This window comes from Haematobia irritans, chromosome 3 (assembly GCF_050003625.1).
Source record: "Haematobia irritans isolate KBUSLIRL chromosome 3, ASM5000362v1, whole genome shotgun sequence".
Lineage (NCBI taxonomy): Eukaryota > Metazoa > Arthropoda > Insecta > Diptera > Muscidae > Haematobia > Haematobia irritans.
The window spans coordinates 148,085,900-148,113,552 of NC_134399.1; the positions used below are offsets into that span (position 1 = coordinate 148,085,900).

A 27,653-nucleotide genomic window follows, 5' to 3' on the forward strand; every position below is an offset into this window, starting at 1 on the left:
AAATCAACTTTTCACATTTCTCAAAAAGTCGTAAATTGGAAATGTTTTCAATGAGATTGGTTACTTGAAAATTCAATTGTTATGGGTGTATGGTCTCAGGAAGCTGTAAACTAGATAAGTTAGCAAGACGAGGAACTACTTTGCATACTCCAGGGCCATTAGAATTTGTTGGTAGGCCTCTAATACATGCCATCCATTCCGATGGAAGAATTGCAATGGCTGTGAAGACAGCAGGAATATGCATCCCGACGTCCTCTATTACTGCTGGTATTTGTAATAATGTGTCATTTCCTGATAGAAAAAATATTTCAAAAAAGAAACATTTCCTTTTTTAAAAGATTAATATGTTTTCCTAGTTAACTATTAAATTAAAGATTTTTCCATGATTAAATAATTTAAAACGCCTATAATCTCTTCATCTCAATAATTACCTCTGTTTGCAACTATATGCAATTTATTTCGCACAAAGACTTATGCATACAAAATGTCATTTCTTTTTTAATGAGATTCTTGATAGAAACTCGTAATCAAAAGAAAAATATGTATAACATTCAACTATACAAAAGGCAAATAATTTTCAAAATTGCATAATACGACATTTCAATTAAACATCTTGCCTTTAATTCAAAATGACATAATTGTAATAGCCAATAGTTCAGGGTAAACAGAATATACATGTACGAAAGATTGTAGGGCAGCCATCAAATCCATATCCGCATTCCAATGACAAATAAAGTGTGTATGAATTAGCGAGCACCTGTATATGTATAAATTTAATATATAAACAGGATATACTAAAATAATAAAATCAATATTAAATTTGCAATAAAAAAATGTATTATGAATTTAATTATGTCATAACAGGAAATTGAAATGTTAATATTAGTTATTGGTTTAATATTAACAAAATCGTAAACAATACCCTTAGAGTATACAATCGAATGAGAAATTAAATAAATATATAAAAACATATATATGTTTATCACCCCTCTAGGCGTTACAACTTGTGTATAGAAAAAAAAGAAAATAATGTGAATAAAGTTGATCATTAAAATGTTTATTTGTTTAATTATATAAAGCTTGAAAGCATAATAAATGCATTGCAAATGAATGAAAAGTTGAATAATCCCATAAGCATATATTATAAACTAATATTGGTTAATTTTTATATTAAAAAAACAATGCAAAACAAATACAAGCAAATATTCAAACGAACAAAACTTACCAAATGCCTTAGCTCTAGTTTATGTATTTATATACAATTTTATTATATTATATAAAATCTTTATACTATCTACTACTACTACTACTACTAAATATAATACTAATAGGAGAAAATGAAACAAATGCCAGCTTTATATTGTAATTGTATTTTTTTAAAAATAAATATATATATAGTTTTTTTCTTTTTTATATTTTTAATTTCCATATTTTACTATTTTTATACAAATTTATTCTTTATAAAATTTCATCAATATTAAATGATATTAATACAAGTTTTCTTTTATATCTCCCTTCCCTTTGACACACTGACTAAACAAAATTTTAAACAAATCAAACAATCCACCACTACCACGTCCACCATCACTACCACAACTACAACTATTACTACTACCACCACTTCTATAATCACCATGACCAATGACCATGCTCACGACTAAAATCAACACCACCACCACTTCTTAACCAAAAAAAAATGAAAACAATCAAACAAAAATCTTCCAAATTTGATAAACTCAAATCAAAATCTCTCGCTCGACGATGACCACCACGACCCCGGTTTTTCGAAAACCCAATAACTAAAATAAAAATAATAATAATCAGGTGTCTCATGTCAAAATCGATTCACCTGTATTTCGCCTACACACAAATGCAACCGTTATATTATTAATAACATTTTCAATTGCTGTTACAACGCGTCAATACGTAGGAAATCCAATAGACTGTGTACATACGAGGTAAGTATGTCAAATTTGCCCAAAAAAAAAAGTTAAACAAAGAAAAAAAAACAACAGAAAAAACCTCCCACCCGCTCTATTTAGCACTATTTGAATTCCTTAGTATTTTGACACGTTATTGAGCACTTTTTTCCTTAAGATGGCCGTGTTTTAGTTGCCAAGCGGCCTAGGTTCCCGCTTACTATTTTTCTAAGGTATTTTTTTATATGCATTGTGTCATTTTCTATAAATGGACGAATTTTGAAAATAGATATTGGCTCAAGAATCGAATATTGTCACAAAAGATGGCAACCATTGGAGTTGAAAAATAAAGGGAGTTTTTGCAATGCAATTATTTAAACATTACATACCGGTTTTCTTTTATAATAAACAAGTAAGGAAAGTCTAAAGTCGGGCGGGACCGACTATATTATACCCTGCACCACTTTGTAGATCAAAATTTTCGATATAATATCACATCTGTCAAATGTGTTGGGTGCTATATATAAAGGTTTGTCCCAAATACATACATTTAAATATCACTCGGTCTGGACAGAATTTTATAGACTTCCACAAAATCTATAGACTCAAAATTTAAGTCGGCTAATGCACTGGGGTAGAACACTATGTTAGTAAAAAATATGGGAAACATTTAAATCTGAAGCAATTTTAAGGAAACTTCGCAAAAGTTTATTTATGATTTATCGCTCGATATATATGTATTAGAAGTTTAGGAAAATTAGAGTCATTTTTACAAATTTTCGACTAAGCAGTGGCTATTTTACAAGGAAAATGTTGGTATTTTGACCATTTTTGTCGAAATCAGAAAAACATATATATGTGAGCTAAATCTGAACCGATTTCAACCAAATTTGGCACGCATAGCTACAATGCTAATTTTACGCCCTGTGCAAAATTTCAATTAAATCGGAGCAAAAAATTGACCTCTGTGGTCATATGACTCTAAATCGGCCGAAAGCTATATATGGGAGGTATATCTAAATCTGAAACGATTTCAATAAAATTTGGTACACTTGACTATAGTACTAATTTTTCTTCTTGTGCAAAATTTTAAGCAAATTAGGGTAAAACTCTGGGTTCTGGGGCCATATAAGTCCATATCGGGCGAAAGATATATATGGGAGCTATTTCTAAATTTGAACCGATTTCTTCCAAAATCAATAGGGTTCTATTCTGAGCCAAAACACATACTTGTGCCAAATTTAAAGTTGATTGAACTAAAACTGCGACCTAGACTTTGATCACAAAAATTTGTTCACGGACAGACGGACATGGCTAAATCGACTCAGGAGCCCACCCTGAGCATTTTTACCAAAGACACCATGTGTCTATCTCGTCTCCTTCTGGGTGTTGCAAACATATGCACTAACTTATAACAGGTTGACTGATAAGTCCCCAGTCTAACAAAGAAAAACACATTTTTTTGTCAAAATTCGTTTTTATTATCCAACATAGTCCCTTCAAGAGCGATACAACGATTATAACGACCTTCCAATTTTTTGATACCATTTTGGTAGTACTTTTTCGGGTTTGTCTCAAAATAGGCCTCAGTTTCGGCGATCACCTCTTCATTGCAGGCAAATTTTTTTCCTGCAAGCAGCCTTTTGAGGTCTGAGAACAAGAAAAAGTCGCTGGGGGCCAGATCTGGAGAATACGGTGTGTGGGGAAGCAATTCGAAGCCCAATTCATGAATTTTGCCATCGTTCTCAATGACTTGTGGCACGGTGCGTTGTCTTGGTTGAACAACACTTTTTTCTTCTACATATGGGGCCGTTTTTCGACCTTCAAACGCTCCAATAACGCCATATAATAGTCCCAAAAAAACAGAGGCCATTACTTTGTCAGCGGACTTTTGAGTCTTTCCATGCTTCGGAGACGGTTCACCGGTCGCTGTCCACTCAGCCGACTGTCGATTGGACTCAGGAGTGCAGTGATGGAGCCATGTTTCATCCATTGACACATATCGATGGAAAAACTCGGGTGTGTTACGAGTTAACAGCTGCAAACACCGCTCAGAATCATCAACACGTTGTTGTGTTTTTGGTCAAATGTGAGCTCGCGCGACACCCATTTTGCACAGAACTTCCGCATAACCAAATATTGATGAATGATATGACCACCACATTCCTTTGATATCTTTAAGGCCTCTGCTATCATTTTGTGGATTTTTTTGATGTTTTCGTCGGTAACCACTCTTTCGGGCGTCCACTGCGTTCACCGCCCTCCGTGCTCATTTCGCCACGCTTGAATTTTGCATACCAATCAATTATTGTTGATTTCCCTGGGGCAGAGTCCGGAAACTCATTATCAAGCCAAGTTTTTACTTCCACCGTATTTTTTCCCTTCAGAAAACAGTATTTTATCAAAACACGAAATTCCCTTTTTTTCTTTTTTTTTTCACAATAACAAAAGTTGCTTCACAGAAGACGCTCTATCTCACAAACTAATTGACTTATACACGTCAAATTTTGACACGAATCATTTGAAGGTTGGTACTATATAAAAATAATATGCATTTAATATTAGGTTTAGGTTTAGGTTTAGGTTAGGTGGCAGCCCGATGTATTAGGCCTACTTAGACTATTCAGTCCATTGTGATACCACATTGGTGAACTTCTCTCTTATCACTGAGTGCTGCCCGATTCCATGTTAAGCTCAATGACAAGGGAACTCCTTTTTATAGCCGAGTCCGAACGGCGTTCCACATTGCAGTGAAACCACTTAGAGAAGTTTTGAAACCCTCAGAAATGTCACCAACATTACTGAGGTGGGATAATCCACCGCTGAAAAATTTTTTGGTGATCGGTCGAAGCAGGAATCGAACCCACGACCTTGTGTATGCAAGGCGGGCATGCTAACCATTGCACCACGGTAGCTCCCATGCATTTAATACTAGCGACGCCATCTATGTGTCAGACCGGGGACTTATCAGCCAACCTGTTAATACCCTGCAGGGTATAAAAATACAAATCTTAATTGCGCCAAAAGTTGACTTAGACGATATCTTTGAAATCCAAATATAAACGTGATTTTTTTAACATAAATCAGCCATATAAATTTTGAGTGTCAAGCTTGGTATGGATCTCTTGAAAGTTTCCTACGAGTGAAACCGATTTCTCCATAAATCTATAAGGCTCCATTGTGGCCCAAAACGTACACTTGTGTCAAATTTGAAATCTATTGAGCATTATTGGCAAAGACTCCATATGTCTATCTCGTTTCCTTGTGGGTATTGCAAACATATGCACTAACTTATAATACCCTATTCCACAGTGTGGGGCAGATTTGTTAGCCTAAAAAGGTTTGTACTCACAACAATATTTTTTTCAGGGTATAACAAATAGGTGCCCATAATATATGTTTTGCTTTTAATGCTACGTATTAAATAGCACGTAATACGTATACGTATTACTCCCAATAGAAATATATGGGAAACAGTATTATCGACATAAAAAATAAATTTCGCTAGCCCTACAAACATGCCTTGATCATAGAGTCAGACAGCATTTGTTGATAGATGAAAATGTCATCACATGTATTTTCACAAAATATTTGTTAGCCTAAAAAGATGTTGTTTATCTGTAGATACTATTTTTCGATTTGATAAATCCACTAATCACATACAATTGTAGTCAATTCTACAGTTAATTATAAATATTTCTTACATTTCTGAGTGTCTCACAGCTTCTATAAGTGGTTTCACATATAGTGTGACACGACATTCGAATTTCACTTGCAATATAACGAAACATGCAACTCCCTGACAAGAAAAAGTTTTACAACCTGTGGTATCACAATGGACATAATAGTCAAAGTGTGCATTGATTAGCGGGTTTCCACCAACCCTAACCTAACTTTTATACAACTTTGTAGTTGAAAGAAATGTTCGTTATATGACTCCCAATCGCCACATAGAACATACTTGTTCGATTTATATATATTAAATTATAATTTGTACGTGTCGATAATACAGTGATTCTTGTCCCTAAAGTTCTATAAACACTTCTAGAGAAATTTGTGCTCGCTCCTAGACATCTATGGTTATTTTCAACATTAGCCAACATGGTATTATCGTCATAAAAACCAAAAGTCCGATAAATGTTATTTACATTTGTATAACATACACTTGAATACTTCATTATCAGCATGTATACGATTAGTGGTTAACTATTTAATGTGTCCAATTTCAATTCAATACTTACATATGTCCAAATTTTGTTAACATGTCGACAACAGGGTGTATAACAAGCTTTATTTTTAAAGCATTTCCGCAATGATTCTGTTCATAAATATTTATATTTACACTATGTTATCAACTTTTTTTTTGAGTATCAAGTTTCGTGAACACTGAAAGTATCCGTGTAGCAATGTTATATAGTTCCCTTACATTCGTTCAGGCAGTACTTTGGTATCATTGCACTAAATATCTAATCGGACAGCAGAGCCCAAGTGTTTCTTTAAGCACTGACTGTCAACATATCTATGCTAACCATCATACGAATTGCAAAAATTTTATTAGTGATTAACACAGTTTCTAAAACTAAAAATCAACAAATTTTTCAATGGAAGTCTTAACTTAACAGCAAATTTCCAGAATTTTCTAATACACTAATACTCGATTTCAACTCTCGAATTTCTTATGTAGGACTTGTGATAATACGAACCGAACTTATAATTAATTAGGTACACAATGCAAATTCTAATTCTAAAAGGTTTGATTTCTACCCTCGTGTTCTTAGTATACCCGATTTCAAACAAAAGCACAAACCTCAGTTCCCGATAAATCCCGATTGCAATAGTACACACCTATCCAATTTAACCCCTACTTACATAAACAAATTATATTATATATCGCCAAATCAAATACTCATATTATATAATACAATATCCTTAATTATATAATTGAAAATCATTAGAGGGCTTTCAGTTATCATCCCTCAAGCCTTACCTTTCACCTTTAGACTTTTAAAACTAATATAGTTGGAATAATGTGAATTTCTTCCCAAGAAAAAATTTTACCCTCTTTAAATTGATTCACTTATGAATCGAAATCATAGCATTTAGAAATCCCCATCACAATGCAAACAAAAATATTTTAGAAAAGCAGTTAGCAGGAAACTAAGCGGTTTGACAAATAAAACACTCCTAATGTTTTTACTACTTTTAACATTCTTATTTGTTTTGTTTTTACTTTTTTTTTTAATCAAACGAAACGAATTTTATTTTATGTTCATTTACATTTGGCATTTGTATTATTTTCCATTTTTCAAACTTCGATAAAAACAACAACTACTTCTACTACTACAACAACAACAATCAAACATCATGCAGAGACATTCCGGAAGATGTACTTAATACATATTGTTGGATACATTCAACATATACAGTGGTGGATGCTTTCATGAAAAAGCAAGGTTCCGAGGTGCCTTTTCCTGGGGTTCATAATTCACAGGGACGTGGACCTCTAACAATAAAACATACAAAATATTATCAATGGGTGGCGTTTACGCTATTTTTTCAGGTGAGTACATAATGAATTTTCTTATTCATATTTACAAATTTTTATAAAAACGTTACAATTATTTCGATAACATATAAAAGTCGTGACTAATGCCTATGATAATAGAGTTACTTATCATATTCTAAAACCAATCTACCATAGAGCTTTCAGTGGTGAATTACTATTTATACGTCGTGTTACAGCTGCGACTATGTTATCGACTGTTGAAGAAAAATCTAGGACTCAAACCAGTAAACTGTGAATGAAATTACTACATAGAAATAATAGTTGTGTTTGCGTACTTTTCCAGTTAAAGTTATCCATTAAAAACTTGCCAGGAGCAAAAATGGATTTTGTACGAACTTAGGATAAACTTATATTTTGGACGGCGCATAACAGTGCAATCTAGCAATGCCGACACGATTTGCACTGATATGTTCTGGATAGAAGACCTGTTGAACGATGTTCTGGATAGCTCAGCTAAAAGAAAACAAGCCAATTGTTTGCTTATTATTGTTATCGACATAAATTTTAGCGCCATCTACACATTACGTTTGAAACTGGTACTTAATTTCTATCTTAGACATAAACCTGCTAAAATTTGAAATTTTACATTCTGGTAAAGGTGTAAATTTCCTAAAGATGCCTTCCTTCAAATGTAGAATATGAACAACAGGGGTCTCTAGTGAATATTGTTCCAATCTCTCACTCATTGGAAAAATTTATTTCTGAACTTGCACTTTACTTTCTAGCTCTTGTCTCCATATTATGATGTTTTCGCCCCCATAAATCCCCAAATTAAACTTAAATTCCTCATAAAAATCCCCAATACATTTTTGACAAGTTAAAAAAATAAATAAATAAATAAATAAAAATAAAGCGAAAGGCTCTGCTGTAGACAATCAGTAATAATTTAAAATTAAATTATTAAATAATTTAAAATTTTTTCATATCCAGCAAACTGGAATAAGATATTACACCACAACACCAAGAGAGTGGTGATCGTCTTCCAAATGCTAGAGGTATGAAAATTGTCACCTTGTATTTATGAATGAAAATTTAATTCTAAATCTTCAAGTAGTAAAGTTAGGTGGTAGACACGTTGCCAAAGTTGGTAGAATTTTACTAGAAATGGTAGATTTTTTTATTGTTTGGTAGGTTGGTAAAATTGTTGAAGATTTTGAGATAATTTTCTATAGAAATAAAATTTTGACAAAATTTTCTATATAGAAATAAAATTTTGACAAAATTTTCTATATATAACATTTTGAGATAATTTTTTTATACAGAAATAAAAATTTGTCAAAATTTTCTATGGAAATAAAATTTGGACAAAATTTTCGATAGAAAAAAAAATTTTGACAAAATTGTCTATAGAAAAAAATTGACAAAATGTTCTATAGAAATATAATTTTGACAATATTTTCTATAGAAATATAATTTTGACAAAATTTTCTATAGAAATATAATTTTGACAAAATTTTCTATAGAAATAAAATTTTGACAAAATTTTCTATGGAAATAAAATTTCGACAAAATTTTCTATAGAAAAAAATTTTTTGACAAAATTGTCTAAAGAAAAAAATTTACAAAATTTTCTATAGAAATATAATTTTGACAAAATTTTCTATAGAAATAAAATGTTGACAAAATTTTCTCTATAGAAAAAAAAATTTTTGACAAAATTTTCTATGGAATCTATAGAAAAAATTGAAAAAATTTTCTATAGAAAAAAAAATTTTTTTGACAAAATTGTCTATAGAAAAAAATTGACAAAATTTTCTATAGAAATAAAATTTTGTCACAATTTGTCTATAGAAAAAAATTGACAAATTTTCTATAGAAATAAAATTTTGACAAAATTTTCTATAGAAAAAAATTTTTGATTATTAATTTTGTTCGGCTTGAGGTCATAGAAACAATCGATTATTGATTTGTTTTAATATTTATTTCCAATATTTCGGTTAGTGCCACTAACCATCTTCTGGGATTTTGTATCTACATAAAATACAAAAATTAAATTACTTTCAATGTACACATATCACAATATTATTTTAGATATAATATATTGAAAATAACTAACGTGATGCTGTCCGTTCTGCAAGTCACCGTACACTAAGCTTCGTTTGTGTCGATGCTTGTTTATGATGTGTCGATACATTCTCGCGCATTGTTCCGTGTCTTTTTTGAAATTCATTCTCTTGTCAGGAGAGAGATCTATTATATTAAGCATCTCAAGTATTTTATTTCTATAGAAAAAAATGTTGACAAAATTTTCTATATAGAAAAAATTTTTGACAAAATTCTCTTTAGAAATATAATTTTGACAAAATTTTCTATGGAAACTATAGAAAAAAGTGACAAAATTTTCTATAGACAAAAAATTGACAAAATTTTCGTCCCCATTCACGAAAAAATATTCCCAATTTGGGGGAAAATCCCCAATACTGGCAACACTTGACGAGGGTACCCAGAATGTCGCCAATATTTGTGATGGCCATCAGGACCATCCAAATTGAATTTCTTTTCGTCGCTAAATATAACTGTTTCGAACTCATCGTCCCAAAACTTTTATTTTTCTGCAAAGGAAATACGAGCATTTTTATGGTGTTGTGTTAACTGCGGTTTAGGAATTTTATTTTCGTATTTTAGTCCTACATCGTACTTGATATTTTGATATATTCATTGTCTAGTCACATTCAGACCCAATTCTACTTTTAATTCTCTGCAGCTCATGTTTGTATTGGCATCAAGTTGGCGAATATATCGCTTTGTCCTTTGGCCAATGGTTTGAATGCGCCCACTGCGTTGTGGGATTTAAAAAAAAAAAATGCTAATCGTATTGCGGTGTCGATTTGTCGCCGATGCAATTTCTCCAATTTTTTTGCCAGCTAGGTCCATTCCGATAATTTTTCTGCGTTCTTCTTTTGAAAGTGCACTTCCACTAAAGATTAAAAATATTCACTAAATTTCTTCTGAATACATAAAAAGAACACAAATGTAACTCACCCACAATCTATATTTATTATTCACAACGAAACTGTAATGAGCCTGTGCACTCTTCAGCGAAAAAAATGTAAATGATGTACAATGCTCGCAATTGAACTTCTAACTTTCATTACAATTTTCATATAACGGTACATCGAATCGACAAAATCGCTAATGATAATCATAGCATAGATGGTGATAAACATCGTTAAAAAGTAAAAAGTTAAGTACCGTTATTTTCGTCCAAATTAGAAATGAAACAATTTTTGCGCATACATATATTTATTTTAAAGAGGTAGTTATTTTCCCTTGAATGTCCACATAATTTAACAATGAAACATTGATTATTTTTGGTGCTGTAGTTTGACATCAATATGTCTAAATCTGAAGAGAAATTTTGTTATTAAAAAAATTGTTATTCGAAAAAATTAGTAACATTTGACTATGAGTGTTAGTGTACATTGATGCACATTAATTGATTTTGGTGTCACAGTTTGACACTAATACGTCTAAACCTTAAGAGAAATTTTGTTAGAAAAAAATTATTATTTCAAACAATTAGTAAGAATGGATTGAAAAATGTATACAGCACGGGCCATACGAAATTTTTTCACAAGTAAAAAAGTTTTTATTTTCTATTTACAATTAATTTCAAAATTCAAGATAATAATATGTACACAAGCAAGTGATAATTAAGATATTTTTACTTCAACAAAACATTCAAATGCAGCTTCTAAAAATAAATGGAGTGAATAGTGGTCCACTTAACAATGCACCCTCGAATACACACATACTCAATATTTTCTTAATGCAAACTATACTCCGCTAATTGTAGCTGTGTGCCTTTTGAGACAATGCATTTCTCTGAGTACCTAATGGAACGACCCCTTTTTTCTTTATGGTCAGGCAGAAAGAAAACAAAAATTAACTCAAATCGAGAAAGAAGACAGCAACTCTGGATACATCAACCAAATACTTATTCAGCCTAAAATAAATATTGAGGTAAAAAGTGAGAAAAACAAATGAAATAGAATGCATTATTGAAAAAAAAAAACACTTTTCGTGGGTGAAATTTTTGTACACAATAAAATAAAAGAAAAGTTGGCATAGATAATAATGAAAACATTTATAAATATATTTTTTTAACAAAAGATAAAGAAAAAATAATTAAAAGAAATAGCTCATAAATAATTTTTGTGAAATTTTCCGGATGTTTTGAGGATTGAAATGCTCACAAAGGACTGTATTCCAAAAAGCTTTCATTCATTGTTTGTTGTATTTTAGCGAAAAATAATACTCTAATTTATGACGGTTATATTTTCACACTTACCCCCATTTTCATGAAGCTCCGTTAGTGCTACGTTAGCTAACGAACTTTTAAACCGTGATATCTACATATCTGTCATCTTGCATATATATTCGATATGCCAGTTAGAAACTTAACTGCTGAAAATTTTTCAGTTAAAGTTAACCGGAGAAAAGATATTTCCATTTTTCTTTCTGTTAACTGGCAGTTAAAGCCTAACGGAGCTACATGAAAATGACCGTTAGATTGGCTTCGATTTCCTGTCCAGGTTCAAATATCACTAAGATAAAAATCATCCCGATTAATTCTATTGAGTCAGTATATCATATCATGTGACATGGGCGATGGCGATTTGTTGCAATACGTTTGTTTGGAATTGATGCGGCATTTTATATTTCTATTCGATGCAGTCCCCATAACTGAAATCCGTTCCATATATTCTTTGGTCTCAATAAATTTTTTCCAAGTCAACCTTTGTCAAAATGCCGTCCAAGCAAGCGATTGCTTGCGCATCGCGAAAATCCGAGTTACTCGCACGCAAAGCTGGCAAAATCGCTAAAAGTTGCCAAATCAACCGTTACAAATGTAATTAAAGTGTTTGGGGAACGTTTGTCGACAGCCAGGAAGTCTGGATCGGGGGGAAATCGAAAACCGGAAGCTGCTGAGACGACAAAGAGAGTTGCCGGTAGTTTCAAGCGAAACCCTAATCTCTCTCTCCGAGGTGCCGCAAATAAGCTGGGTGTATCGTCTACAACCGTGCATCGAGCCAAAAAAACGAGCCGGACTATCGACTTACAAGAAGGTAGTGACTCCAAATCGCGATGATAAACAAAATACGACGGCCAAAGCGCAATCTCGGAGGCTGTACACGACGATGCTGACGAAGTTTGACTGCGTGGTAATGGACGACGAAACCTACGTCAAAGCCGACTACAAGCAGCTTCCGGGACAGGAGTTTTATACGGCAAAAGGAAGGGGAAAGGTGGCAGATATTTTCAAGGACATAAAACTGTCAAAGTTCGCAAAGAAATATCTGGTTTGGCAAGCCATCTGTACCTGTGGCTTGAAAAGCAGCATTTTCATAGCTTCCGGGACTGTCAACCAAGAAATTTACGTGAAAGAGTGTTTGAATAAACGTCTGCTGCCTTTCCTGAAGAAACACGGTTGTTCCGTACTGTTTTGGCCGGATTTGGCATCTTGCCATTACGGTAAAAAGGCCATGGAGTGGTACGCCGCCACCAACGTGCAGGTGGTTCCCAAGGACAAGAACCCTCCCAACACGCCAGAGCTCCGCCCAATTGAGAAATACTGGGCTATTGTCAAGCGGAACCTAAAGAAGACCAAAAAAACTGCTAAGGACGAGCAGCAGTTCAAAGCAAAATGGCTTTCTGCGGCGAAGAAGGTGGACAAGCGTGAGGCCCGGCAATTCGGATTTGGAAAAGCGAAAGCCTAACTGAATATTTTTCCTGAATTTTATACTAATTGAACTTGAAAAAGAAATTTAATTTGATTTTTTAAATAAGCGATTTCACCGATTTATACGCGTTTTCCCTTGACCAAATTTTGACCGTATCACCTTATAAATAATTATGCACCGATATAGACTAATTTTTGCATGGTTGTTAAAGGATATAGACAACCAGCACAAACCAAATTTCAACCGGATCGGATGAAACTTGCGCCTTTAAGAGGTTCCGCAAACCAAATCTGGGCATCGGCTTATATGGGGGCTATATATAATTATGGACCAATTTTGGCATGGGTATTAGATACCATATACCAACACTACGTACCAAATTGCCATCGAATCGGATGAAATATGCGCCTCCAAGAGGTTCCGCAAGCCAAATCTGGGGATTGGTATATAGCCCTCATATAAATCCCAGATTATATATAATATATAATCATGGTCATAGATCAATTTTGGCATGGGTGTTGGAGGCCATATACCAACACTACGTACCAAACTTCAACCGGATGGGATGAAATTTGGTGCTCTAAGAGGCTCCGCCAGCCAAATTTAGGGGTCGCTTTATATGGGGGCTATACGAAAAATGGTTCGATATCGCCCATTTGCAATACCATCCGACCTACATCATTAACAACAACTTGTGCCAAGTTTCAGTCTATAGCTTATTTCATTCGGAAGTTGATTTCACTTCGCTTAAGGATTTTGATATTGATCTCGAGGTAAAGATGCGATAGTTTTTAGGGACTTTAGGCTTCAAAAATTAAAAATAAAATTACAGACCTCATTTACCGAGATTTCATTCTTTTTGCGACAAAGCTATTCACATACAAATAAATGTCACTTTAAAAGTCCCAGTTATAGCAAATACTTCGAAGTAAAAAATAAGAATTTACTTTCTTGTAAGTTTATATTACTTCAAAGACATACGACTTAAACAGAAGATGCAAATACATGTCCTACATTTAACCCTTTCACTACCTAAATAAACCTAATGTTAAAAACTTTTATTTTTTTACTGTTTTTACTTGTATAACAAAAATTGTCATTTTGAAAATCTACCTCAATTACTTCAAAAGCTATATTAGCTTGTTCTGAAAACTTGTTTCTTGAATTGTGACCAAATGGCCTTACGAAAATAAGCTCTATTTGGTCTATAATATACTACATAGTTTGATAAAAAAATACAAAAAAGGACCCGAAAAAGTATCAGCTATAGTTTTTGTATAAATGTCCATCTATTAGAAACATACAGTAGAAAAATTGTCTACAATTTTCGTATTTTTCCATCGAGAAATAAATCGAAACTAAGTGGGAAAATTGAATTTGATGTCTTTTTCGAATGTCTTTTTAAGTGGATATCGGTAGTGAAAGGGTTAATGAAAAACAGATTTTACAGATTTTTTTTTAATATTGTGAACTTTCAATAAAATTTATTTTATTTGAAAGAAATTTGCCCTTAATGTTATGTAAATTGCGTTTCCTAATATTTATGTTACAAAGTCCCTCTTATTAAGTAAATTTTTTTGTTTTAGTGTATAGGAAACCTACCATGAACTGTCTAATTTTACCTTAAATAAGGCTGCAGTAAACTATGCAGTGAAAAAAAAAATATTGCCGTAAGACCAAAGATTTCATGTCTTCAAAATACGAATGCAAATTTTGCTTAGCGTAGAAGACGCATTTCTCTAATATAAAGTTTTTTTCCTTGTCCAAAAGTCAATAAACTTTTCAATGAAGTCATTTTGTCCTTATAATTAAGTGATTTTACTTATTATCCCACCTCAGTAATGCTGGTGACATTTCTGAGGGTTTCAAAGCTTCTCTAAGTGGTTTCACTGCAATGTGGAACGCCGTTCGGATTCGGCTATAGAAAGGAGGTCCCTTGTCATTGAGCTTAACATGGAATCGGGACTGAATAGTCTAAGTGAGCCTGATACATCGGGCTGCCACTTAACCTAACCTAACCTACTTAATAATGGGTATCATAACATAAAATAAAAATATTTTGGGCTAAGGTCAATTTGACTTTAATAATTCATAAAAATTCCTTAAAATTAATGGAATTGTCTTTAAATTTGTTGTTTTTATCTGCATCTTGCCTACAAAGTAAAAAATCGTTCCAAAATAGGACATGTAGTTCAACACTTTAATTTTAAAGACGTTTTTCGTTGGAAACATAGCATAAATTCTACTGGAATTCGAGTCTGAATTTGGAAAATAAAGTTGTCGTTAACTCGTTATTAAAGGACTTTGATACCATATGAAGAAAAAAGCTAAAAAAATAAGATTTGCTTCCTAGAAGCAAGTACCCAAATTTAAAAGACTATTTTGTCTTAAAATTACCCTTACTTGTATTCTCCACTTCTTTGGCTCGGAATCAATACCAAAATTGTTCAAGTAAAGACAAAATCTTTGGAACCGTGTGGTCCTTAAAATTATTTCCATAGTGTTGGAAAATTACAATTGGTTCAGGTCGTATTTTCTTTCATTTATTTTAAACATTGATGTAAGATTTCCGTTGGTAGTTTTATGAGTACAGATAATATCAAAACTAATATATCCCTGCTTATAATTGTCATGTTCTTGAGAATTGCAAACTCCTTTCTATATGGAAAGAGAAAAACAAACTCCTCGATCTATGATAGGAAAAACCTATAGAATTATGCATGTCTATTTAGACGTCTATGCCGGAAATGTAAAATACAAAAAATTTTATACAGAACACATTTGGCTTAGGAAGTCGATAGGCAAAAGCAACATGCATTAATTTCCATACATATGGACAGATGGGTCCAAGGAAATATAAGTGAAATGACGACTATGATGTTGCTGATGACGATGCCATTGTTTAAATTGGTCGTGCTTATCATCTCAAATACAATATCGCTTCATAGTGGCAGACTACAGACACCGCATTATTGCCAGGAATAGGAATCACCAAAGCCCAGTATGGTAGGCGAAAGTATAACAGCACAATTTTTATCCAGCGGTCTATATTGATGGCTGGACCGCTAAGGCAAAAGAAATCTCGAACATAGTTTGTGCTGTTTTTTTATTTTCTTATTTTGTTCGGATAATCATTAAAATAGTAGACTTATTGCAATTGTACAGATCTCGGTGTATTGCTGGTGAGTTTTCTGTTCGTTTTTTGCTTTTTCCTACAGTTTTGATGTATTTGGGCAACAATCCAAATGCATTTCATTATAAACAGAGCAACAGCATGCTGTCCCTTGCCTGATGCTTGGGAAAAAAGGGAAAATTGCAACCAGCAACAGTCATTCAGATGGTGCACAAGTGAAAAACCAGAATAAGAAAAAGTCCTATTGTTAAGAAATTAATAAAGATTTGTGTTTTTTTCTCATTGGATATTCTTTTCTTTAGGTTTCCTTAGAAGGGAACACTTTAGCAATTGCATGTGTGTAAACGAGGAAGGATTGAAAAGTTTGTAAATTAACTACATCATTTTTAAAGAAAATCCAAATTTGAATTATGCGCATAATAGAAATTAATGTCGTTGTTTTGACTAACGAAATTCTGCTTTAACCTGTTAAATATCGTTGCCCTCTAAAGGAAAAAAGCCACGATTTTGTGTATTAATATTTACATTGCCTAATATTTTTTCTAAATTTCTTGTACTACCCTCGTGTATGGTAAGTCAAGAATATTGCACTTTTTCTTGTCCAAGACATCACATGTGGCAAAAACCTCACAAAGAAACCAAACGACAGATACTCGTAGTAAGACACATATGAGACACAGATATGGACGTGATTTGTTTTCAACTTAACACGACATTGAAATTCCTGGCCAAGATGATGTCCCTACAACGTCATATTTATATATACAAATTTATAGAAGCCAAGTGAAAAAACGATGTGGACAATATTTCTTTTTCAGATTTATTTTATGTTACCAAGAGAAAAAGAATCTTTCAAGTGCAAGAGCAAATAATCATCATAAGAAAGGAAATTAATATGAGAGAATAATTGTAGTGTCGATGTGCCTTGAAAAGCTTTTAATATTGATTTGACGCTATCTACATATCAACATTTATTCATGGATAGGTTTTGCTATTATAGCAAAATAAATAAAATCAAAAATATAGGATTTTATAGCTAGACCTCCCAGCAAAATAAGCATCGACAAAAAAGTAGTGAAAATGTTCTTTTCTGATCCGGAAGTGGTGCGAAATTGACGCAGAAGCGATGAATTAAACATGGGCTTGTCATAAGACGGATGTCCACCATTTCAACAGCCGTTGCCCTTAATTTGCATCACTTCTTAAGGTGTGATGCGAATCCAGTGTTTTGGATGTAAATTAAGATTTTTTTTTGATATTTTGACAAATAAATAATTTTTAAAATTCTTTATGATTTTTAATGCATTATAACGCTTGTCCGGAACGTTCGACATCAAATATTTTCAAAAATTCCCAATTTTTTTAGAAAGGATTTAACATTTTTTTCGGTAAACTTTAAATAATTTGCAAAATTCTTAGTCTGGTTTTAACCTATTTAAAACAATCAAATTTTAATTTTCCCATTAAAAATATGAAAAATGCGAGTTATAAAAAAATTGATTCAAATGAACTTCCTGTGCAGTTAAAATAAAGAACATCTTTGAGAGGACATTTTTGAAAGTGCTTTTAAAGTCGTGCCGTTAGAAGAACTTCAAATTTTTTTTTGCTTAGCAGGCCAAAAGAATAATTATTTCGAATAATCACTTAGTGGATTCAAATTCACTTAGGTCTTATTTCAGAGGTCACACTCAAACAAAGGGTTACTTAAATTCAAAGATTTTTATCTTCCCTTAAGAACTTTGGTATTGATTCCGACCCAAAGATGCTACTTCTTTAAAATAAAGATAGATATTAAGAAAGCTATCTCGCTTTAAATTCAGGCTCTATAAATTTAAAATTAGGATTCAGATCTCATTTATCGTATTTTCGTTTTCTTTACTATTTTACCACCTTACGATTATGGTTCGATAACCACTTAGCTCAAAGATCAGTTTGCTATCTTATGGTATATTCTCGCAAAAATCACAACCTAATTTTTCGGGGCTTTCCAAAGGGAGATTCGAATTCTAGATACATGGCAAAAGTGAAATATTGGTCGGTAATTTCATTCTTGTGTTTGGAAAGAAAATCGAGCAGAGAAATCTAACTTGGATCCATAGGACTATTTATCCTATAAAATCCTTTGATGAGTAAGAAATCGATGAGAGTTGGTCGAAGATCCACTTTTTGTTTTATCAAGAAGCTTATATTTTTGGTTTAATGTGTACGTAAATAAGCAGAATGTGGATTTTGGAGTGAAAAAACAGCCAGAAGCATTGCAAAAGCTACACTAAAACAAGTATATACGGCCGTAAGTTCGGCCAGGCCGAAGCTTATGTACCCTCCATCATGGATTGCGTAGAAACTTCTTCTAAACACTGCCATAAACAATCGAATTACTTAAGTTGCGGTAACGCTTGCCGATGGCAAGGTATCTTACAACCTCCAAACACCATCTTCTATCTTATATGTAAGTCCATACGTGGTATATATTAAATCAAAAAAGATCGATCCAGTACGTATATAATTCAGTTTGACAAAGTAGACATAAAATTTTGACAAAATTTTCTACAGAAATAAAATTTTAACAAAATTTTCTATTGAAATAAAATTTTCACAAAATTTTCTATAGAAATAAAAATTTTGACAAAATATTCTATAGAAAGAAAATGTTGACAAAAATTTCTACAGAAATAAAATTTTAACAAAATTTTCTATAGAAATAAATTTTGACAAAATATTCTATAGAAATAAAATCTTGGTAGATTATTTTTGTCTCGAGTGGCAACCATGATTATGAACCGAATAAAATTTGAACAAAACTTTCTATAGAAATAAAATTTTGACAATGATGAAAATTTTATTATGAACCGAATAAAATTTTAACAAAATTTTCTCTAGAAATAAAATTTTGACAAAATTTTCTATAGAAATAAAATTTTGACAAAATTTTCTATATAAATAAAATTATATTATTTTTGGCTCTAGTGGCAACCATGATTATGAACCGATATGGACCAATTTTTGTGTGATTGGACCAATTTTGGTATGGTTGTTAGCGACCATATACCAACACCCCGTTCCTAATTTGAACCGGATCGGATGAATTTTGCTCCTCCAAGAGGCTCCGGAGGTCAAATCTGGAGAACGTTTTATATGGGGGCTATATATAATTATGGATCGATATGGACCAATTATGGCACGGTTGTTAAAGATCATATACTAACACCATGTTCAAAATTACAACCGGATTGGATGAAATTTGCTTCTCTTGGGGACTTCGCAAGCCAAATCTGGGGATCGGCTTATATGGGGGCTATATATAATTATGAACCGATGTGGACCAATTTTCGCATGGTTATTAGAGACCATATAACAATATCATGTACCAAATTTCAGGCGGATCGGATGAAATGTGCTACTCTTTGAGGCTCCGCAACCCAAATGTGGGGATCGGTTTATATGAGTGCTATATATAATTATGGACCGATGTGGACCAATTTTTGCATGGCTGTTAGAGACCATATACCAACATCATGTACCAAATTTCAGCCGGATCGGATGCAATTTGCTTCTCTTTGAGGCTTCGCAAGCCAAATCTGGAGATCGGTTTATATGGGGTCTATATATAATTATGGACCGATGTGGACCAATTTTTGCATGGTTGTTAGAGACCATATACCAACATCATGTACCAAATTTCAGCCGGATCGGATGAAATTTGCTTCTCTTTGAGTCTCCGCAAGCCAAATCTGGGGATCGGTTTATATGGGGGCTATATATAATTATGGACCGATGTGGACCAATTTTTTCATGATTGTTAGAGACCATATACCAACACAATGTACCAAATTTCAGACGGATAGGATGAAATATGCTTCTCTTAGAGACTCCACAAGCCAAATCTGGGGATCGGTTTATATGGGGGCTATATATAATTATGAACCGATGTGGACCAATTTTTGCACGGTTGTTAGAGACCATATACCAAATTTCAGCCGGATCGGATGAAATATGCTTCTGTTAGAGGCTCCACAAGCCAAATCTGAGGGTCCCTTTATATGGGGGCTATACGTAAAAGTGGACCGATATGGCCCATTTTCGATACCATCCGACCTACATCGATAACAACTACTTGTGCCAAGTTTCAAGTCGATAGCTTGTTTCGTTCGGAAGTTAGCGTGATTTCAACAGACGGACGGACGGACATGCTTAGATCGACTCAGAATTTCACCACGACCCAGAATATATATACTTTATGGGGTCTTAGAGCTATATTTCGATGTGTTACAAACGGAATGACAAAGTTATTATACCCCCATCCTATGGTGGAGGGTATAAAAACATATACCTTGAAACGGCTTCAAAATTGTCATATACACTGAAAAAAAGCATACCCGGTTCCAAAGATTTTGTCTTTACTTTAACAATTTTGGTATTGATTCCGAGCCAAAGAAGCGGGGAATATAAGTAAGGATACTTTTAAGACACAATTCTCTTTTAAATTTGGGTTTTGTGCACTTGCTTCTAGGAAGCAAATTTTAATTTTTAGTTTTTTTAGCTCTTTTTCTTCATAAGCCATCAATGTACCTTAAAAATGAGTTAAGAACAACTTTATTTTACAAATTCAGAGAGAAATGCGTCTTCTATGCTAAGCAAAATTTTCATTCGTATTTTAAAGACATGAAATCTTTGACCTCACGACAATATTTTTTCAGTGTAACAAACGAAAATTGTATGAAAATTCATGAGCGTAGTGCTATCGAGACATCATCATTAAAACAGTCCCAAACAATTCCATAGGTCATATGAATTCAGATTTCTCTTCGATGGGGAATAATCCAAGATCGTAGCATACAACACTTTTCTTACTTCTTAAACAAATATGGTATTTGTTTAAAATTTAAATTACAGGTATCCATATAAGAATGTATTCGTCTAGTCGTTGCCTGTTTTAGCCATATATTGCAATTTACTTGACCTTTAGCTTTATTTCTCCACTTTCGGACCAACACATAAATTCAATGCAGTCAAGTTGCTCTCATTGTCATGTGTCCCTTTTATTATTTTGCACCAAAAGTTCATTATCAAAATATTTGAAGTTTAAGGACTAAAAACAATATTGTACCAATCTAGCGTTGAGTCCACAGGTCCCACAAGTATGAATGCGGCATAAATGCGTTCATTGACCAAAATATGTCTTTTGTTTTTTAGTTTTTACGCAGCCTTACAGGGGATTTTCTTTTCATGTAAAGATAAATATGTGTTTGTATAAACGGATGTCCATGGCATACAAAATGTGTCTCGAGTTCAAAGCCTGTTGATGTGTTCTCATGTATGTATGCATTCGGTTGAAATTTTGCATATGTGAGATGTTGTATGATACTTCATCATTTCCGGTAATGAGTATTCGCTCATAATTACAGCTTGCAAATATATTACCAAGAATAGTTCCCTTTATCCGTTGGGTATTTCCTACAGAGCCAAGAAAATTGCATCAAGTTTTTGTTGGAATATACCAATAAATTATAAAAGGCAATGTATGCATGTAACATTGCAGGCATATCGGTAGCTGTGTTGTAGGCTGTTAAGTAAACAAAGAGGTTTTAAGCTAACCTTTTGTTTAAAAGGAAAAATAAATATACTTAAAAGCATTATAATGTAAATGTACAAATAAAACATATTGGGTGTTTGTCAAATATTTTAAGATTAAAAAATTTATTCTGAAAAACATTCAAGATTTGAATACCAAATATTTGTCGATATCATGTTAGGAAAATGTATTCTCAAAATTGTTTTTTTTTTTTTTAATTTTAAACACGCCAATTATGACCAGATCGGGGATAAATATATGTGGCGGCTATATCTAAATCTGAACCGATTTTTTTCAAAATCAATAGCGATTGTCTCTGTCCCACAAAATGATCCTATGCCAAATTTGAGAACGATCGGACTTAAACTGCGACCTGTACTTTGCACACAAAAATACATGAACAGACAGACGGACATCGCTAAATCGACTCAGAATTCAATTCTAAGACGATCGGTATACTAAACGGTGGTTCTCAGACCTTTCCTTCTTGGCGTTACATACAAATGCACAAACTTATTACACACTTGTAGCACAGTAGCAGAGAATGAAGCCGCCGAGTCGCGCCGCCGATTTCAGTCGCCGCCGGCCATTTTTTGCCAGTCGACGCCGCCGCCGAATATATCGGCTCATCTCGACTCAAATTTAGCCGCCAATTAATCAAAAATATTAGTTTAAATCAAAAAACTTTATTAATAATTGTAGTAATTTTAGTCAAAATGTTGAGCCTTTCACCCCCAATCAATCTATTTCAAAGTGTTATAATAATTTTGCAAAAATTTACCTCAGAAAATTTGAATGAAATGTAAATTTGATTGTAAGACTGGTTGTACAACTAATCTCATTACCATTCGAATAACTTCAAATTGATTTTATAATGGATAATTGTCCGCCGCCGAAGAGACTTATTTATATCGGCTTAGCCGTCAAGCCGCCGCCGCCGGATGCAAAAATTTAATGTCAGCCGCCGCCGACAAAAATGGGTCGGCTTCATTCTCTGCACAGTAGTGGTGAAGGGTAAAAAGAGAATTGTATGTTAAAGTATCCTTGCTTCAACTCTCGCTTCTTCTGACTCGAAATCAATACCAAACTCATTCGCATAAAGACAAAATATTTGGAACCGGGCATGATGTTTTTTTCAGTGTGGGGATTATAGCCAATTATTGACAGACACGAGCGAATTTCTTTCTGTGTAGTTTCTGAGGAGGGAATAGTGACATCACGTGTTCAAAAGTCAGACAAAACGGATGAAAACTACCCAGCAAAAAAGGCCTCCCCAAATAAGTAGTGAAAATTTTCTTTTTGGTTCCGGAAGTGATGCAAAATTGGCGCAAAAGCGATGAATTTAACATGGGCTTGTCATAGGACGGATGTCCACCATTTCAAGAGTCGCTGCACTGAATTTTCATTAGTTCTTAAAGTGTGATGCGAATTCAGTATTTTGGATGTGAATTAAGAAATTTTGTGATATTTTGACAAATAAACAATTTTTTAAAAGTTTTCTTTTTTGTGATTTAATGCATTGTAACACTTGTTTGGAACGTTCGACATCAAATATTATCAAAAACTGGCAAGTTTTCTTGAACGGATTTAGCATTTTTTTCGGCAAAATTAATTAATCTGTTTTTAACCTATTTGAAAAAATAAATTTCCCGTTAAAAGCAACTCAAATTAACTTCCTGTGCAGTTAAAATAAAGAACATATTTAGGAGTATATTTTTGTAAGTGCTTCTAAAGTTGTACCTTCAGAAGAATTTCCAATTTTTTTGCTGGGTAAGCATTCAAGATACGCAAAAACAAAATCTGGGAAGTGATATGGCTATATCGAAAAAGGACCTATATAAACCAGTTTTATTTGTTTTCTTAGTAGTGAATATCGACATTGCACAATTAATTTTCAATTGATCACGCAAAAAAGTAAAATATGGGCCGATATTGATCAATTTTGGTGTGGTTTCTTAGGGATGAATCCTGATATTACGTACCAGGCGGTGACAAATAAGTCTCAAGATCAAGAAATTAAATTTAAGAACCAGAAGCAATGAATTATAAAATGGCTTGTTAAGTATTCGCTGTTTTGATTTCGCACTAAAACTTCACTTGTGATAACATCACAAGTGAAGTTTCAGTATTTATTAACACTCGAATGACCCATTTTTTCTGCCAGCTGATAAAATAGTTCAGGGTTACGACACAAATGCAAGAAAGCGAAGCAAGGAAACTCAATAGGGTAAAATCCAGTACATGCTGCAAACTCTCTTATACACTGAAAAAAAAATCATACTCGGTTCCAAAGATTTTGTCTTTACTTTAAAAAATTTGGTATTGATTCCGAGCCAAAGAAGCGGAGAATACAAGTAAGGATATTTTTAAGACACAATTCTCTTTTAAATTTAGGTTTTGTGTACTTGCTTCTAGGAAGCAAATTTTAATTTTTCGCTTTCTCAGCTTTTTTTCTTCATATGCTATCAAAGTCCTTTAAAGACGAGTTAACGGCAACTTTATTTTCCAAATTAGGACTCGACTTCCAGTAGAAATTATGCTATGTTTGAAGTAAAAAACTTCTTTAAAATAAAGTTTTGAAAAACATGTCCTATATTTCATCGATTTTTTGCTTTGTAGTCAAGATGCAAAAAGACAACAAATTTAAAGACAATTTCATTAAATTTAAAGAATTTTTCTGAATTATTAAAGTCAAGTTGACCTTAGCCTATACATTTTTTCTTTCATGTTAAGATACCCATTTTTAAGTCAAATCACTTAATTATAAGGACAATACGACTTCATTGAAAAGTTTATCGACTTTTGGACAAGGAAAAAACTTTATTTTAGAGAAATGCGTCTTCTATGCTAAGCAAAATTTGTATTCGTATTTTAAAGACATGAAATCTTTGACCTCACGACAATATTTTTTTCAGTGTAGGGTTTTGACAAAGTTTTGTTTTTGTTTTACGTATTTTTGCTGTCTTTAGGTGTGTTTTACTAAAAGATTCTCGTTTTATCGAAGTCCGCTGGTTTAGGAATTAAAAAATAAGGAAAAACCCAAAAAAAAATACTTTCTCTTACCTTTAAATACAGCCGGGAGCAATCTCCCTTATACCATCTCTCTTATACCATTTCTATTGTACCCGGTTTTTCTACTTGACCAGAAGTCAATAAACTTTTAAGTGAAGGCATTTTGTTCTTAGAGTTTTTTAATTTGACTTTAAATTGAATATCCTTACATAGAAATAGAAAATTCTGTTGAATTTGTCTTAAAAATCTGTAACAAATCTTCAATATTATTGAAATTGTCCTTCAATTCGATGATTTTGTAACACATTCAAAAGAAAGAGACGTCTTTCATGACATTGGAGCCATCGTGGTGCAATGGTTAGCACGCTCGTCTTGTATACAAAGGTTTCGAACGAACACCAAAAACTTTTTTAGTAGAGTTTTATTCCCTATTCCACCGTGGTGCAATGATTAACATGCCCGTGGGTTCAATTCCTACTTCGACCGAACACCAATAAGTTTTTCAAAGTGGACTCGGCTATAAAAAAGGCGTCCCTTGTCATTGAGCTAAACATGGAATGGGGCAGCACTCAGTTATAAGAGTTAAGTTTAACACTGTGGTATCACAATGGACTGAATAGTCTAAGCGAGCATATAATATCGGGCTGCCTAACCTAACCTAACCATCCCTTATAAATAATGCTGGTGACATATCTGAGTGTTTCAAAATGAATATTGAAATAGTCGACTTTTTTATTACCATTACAATTGCAAAAACTTTTCTCCTATGAGTATTATAGCCTAACCGGAAGTCGACTTTTATCTTACTTACCGCAAGATACAGCCATAAAACATAGATTATTTGAAGCTTTTTTTTAATTGACTTTTGATATTCCAATACGAAGGGAAAAACCCTAATACAAAAAACATATTCCTATCGCAACATCCCAATAAATATATTCATGATAGCACCCATCCAATCATAATCATTAGTATTTAATAAACCGCCTACTCATGAAAATTCAGTTCATGTCCTCCTTTTAGTAACATCCTGCCCTGGAACATATTTATCCATGCAGATAAAAACAAACATAGATATTGAAGAGCAACATTTAAATCTTTTAGCATTCCATTCGAATTGGTATTGTGACCATCATCTATTCCAACTGGTCGATTGGACGACCAACATATGTCACACATATCAATGTCTAGTTGCAGCGCAACACCATGCGATCGGACCATGCCACTACTCTTCAAGATACTAAATGGTATGGGATGTCGGCATGGCGCATCAATGTTGATGATGATGCTTGTCGTCTATTTGTCACAACAAATAAACTACATAGGACTACTAGTTGTACATGTATATCATAGGCCTACAACTACATGAACAACATATGTTATTATGATGGCATTTGAATGGGAAAACGGACCATATGAAGACGTTTATTGTATTGGTATTGTCCTGCATGAGTGTAAGCTATTGTCTTTGACATTTTCTACTTTTTTTGTTTAGTAAACAACACCATCACAGAATTTACTATATTCTTGAAGATTATGGAAAATCAAAATATTTTGCAAAGAAAAAATGTATAATTTTTAAGATACAAACCAGTGGTGGAGTTATGTGGTGGGATTCAATTGAGCTATTGAAGGTTTCGAAACAGCTGTTAAGGCCGCGGAAATGAAAGTTATTAAATTGTACATAGAACATTGATGATTTCAATAGAAATCTTTCTTATCTACACCGAAAAAAGTTAAACTGTTTATAGGAAGAATGGAAATTTGAATGCCCATTTATACTTTTTAACTGCAATTGACGAATTTACACCCTTTTACAGAAGAAAAAAATGAACTAAAAGTAGAGAACGAACTCATTGGCGCCAAGTCGTGACCATTTTAACCATACTGTACTTCATTCTTACTATTTTTGGGAATCATACGAAAACTTTCATTTGCTTTAGTTCATATTGAACTTATATGCAAGTTCATGGAACTTTATAACCACGTTCAGTTCATAAAATGTTTGAGGCATATTTAAAAATAAAAATATTGGGCTGTTGAAAATTTCGTAAAAAAATATTAAAATTTAACTACTAACAAATAATAAGTAATAATAATATAATATAATAATAATAAAAATTATTTTAATTTAGCGTTGTTTCAACTACGGACTTTTTATAATATTGTCGTGAGGCCAAAGATTTCATGTCCTTAAAATACGAATGCAAATTTTACTTAGCATAGAAAAGTCGATAAACTTTTCCATGAAAAATTCTTTAAAATTAAAGAAATTGTCTTTGTTGCCTTTTTGCATCTTGACTACACTGAAAAAAAAATTACGTGATATTAAATATTACGCAAACTAAGTTTCAATAAACGAATCTTACAAAATATTAAGGACAAATTCCTTTGAAATAATGAAATTTTAATTAAAATAAAGTTTATAATCTTTGCTTCAAAAATTTTTTCATTAAATTTAGGACACAAATTTTGTAAATTTGCGTCTCTTCGTTAAAGTCGCATGTCTTTGAACTAATGCTAATTTTCCTTAAAGTAAAGGAACACATTTTTGATTTAAAGAAATTGTCCTTAAATTAACTGAAATATTGAAACTTTAGAGTTAAGATAAAAACGCTTCAAATATAGGCTAACCCCCATTTTCATGAAGCTCCGTTAGTGCTACGTTAGCTAACGAACTTTTAAACCGTGATAATCTTCATATCTGTCATCTTGCGTATATATTCCATCTGCCAGTTAGAAACTTAACTGCTGAAAATTTTTCAGT

The 27,653-nt window shown here is 32.8% G+C and overlaps 1 protein-coding gene across 1 annotated transcript in view; it reads left to right on the forward strand.

Moving 5' to 3' along the window:
- The window catches only part of shakB (Innexin family member shaking B), a 340,164-nt gene that overhangs the window by 243,609 nt on the left and 68,902 nt on the right, over window positions 1-27,653 (forward strand). Inside the window, exons 3-4 of the mRNA XM_075300013.1 lie at window positions 1,825-1,958; window positions 7,290-7,479. Of these exons, the coding sequence (XP_075156128.1) occupies window positions 1,825-1,958; window positions 7,290-7,479 (324 nt within the window). The remainder of the gene's footprint in view (window positions 1-1,824; window positions 1,959-7,289; window positions 7,480-27,653) is intronic.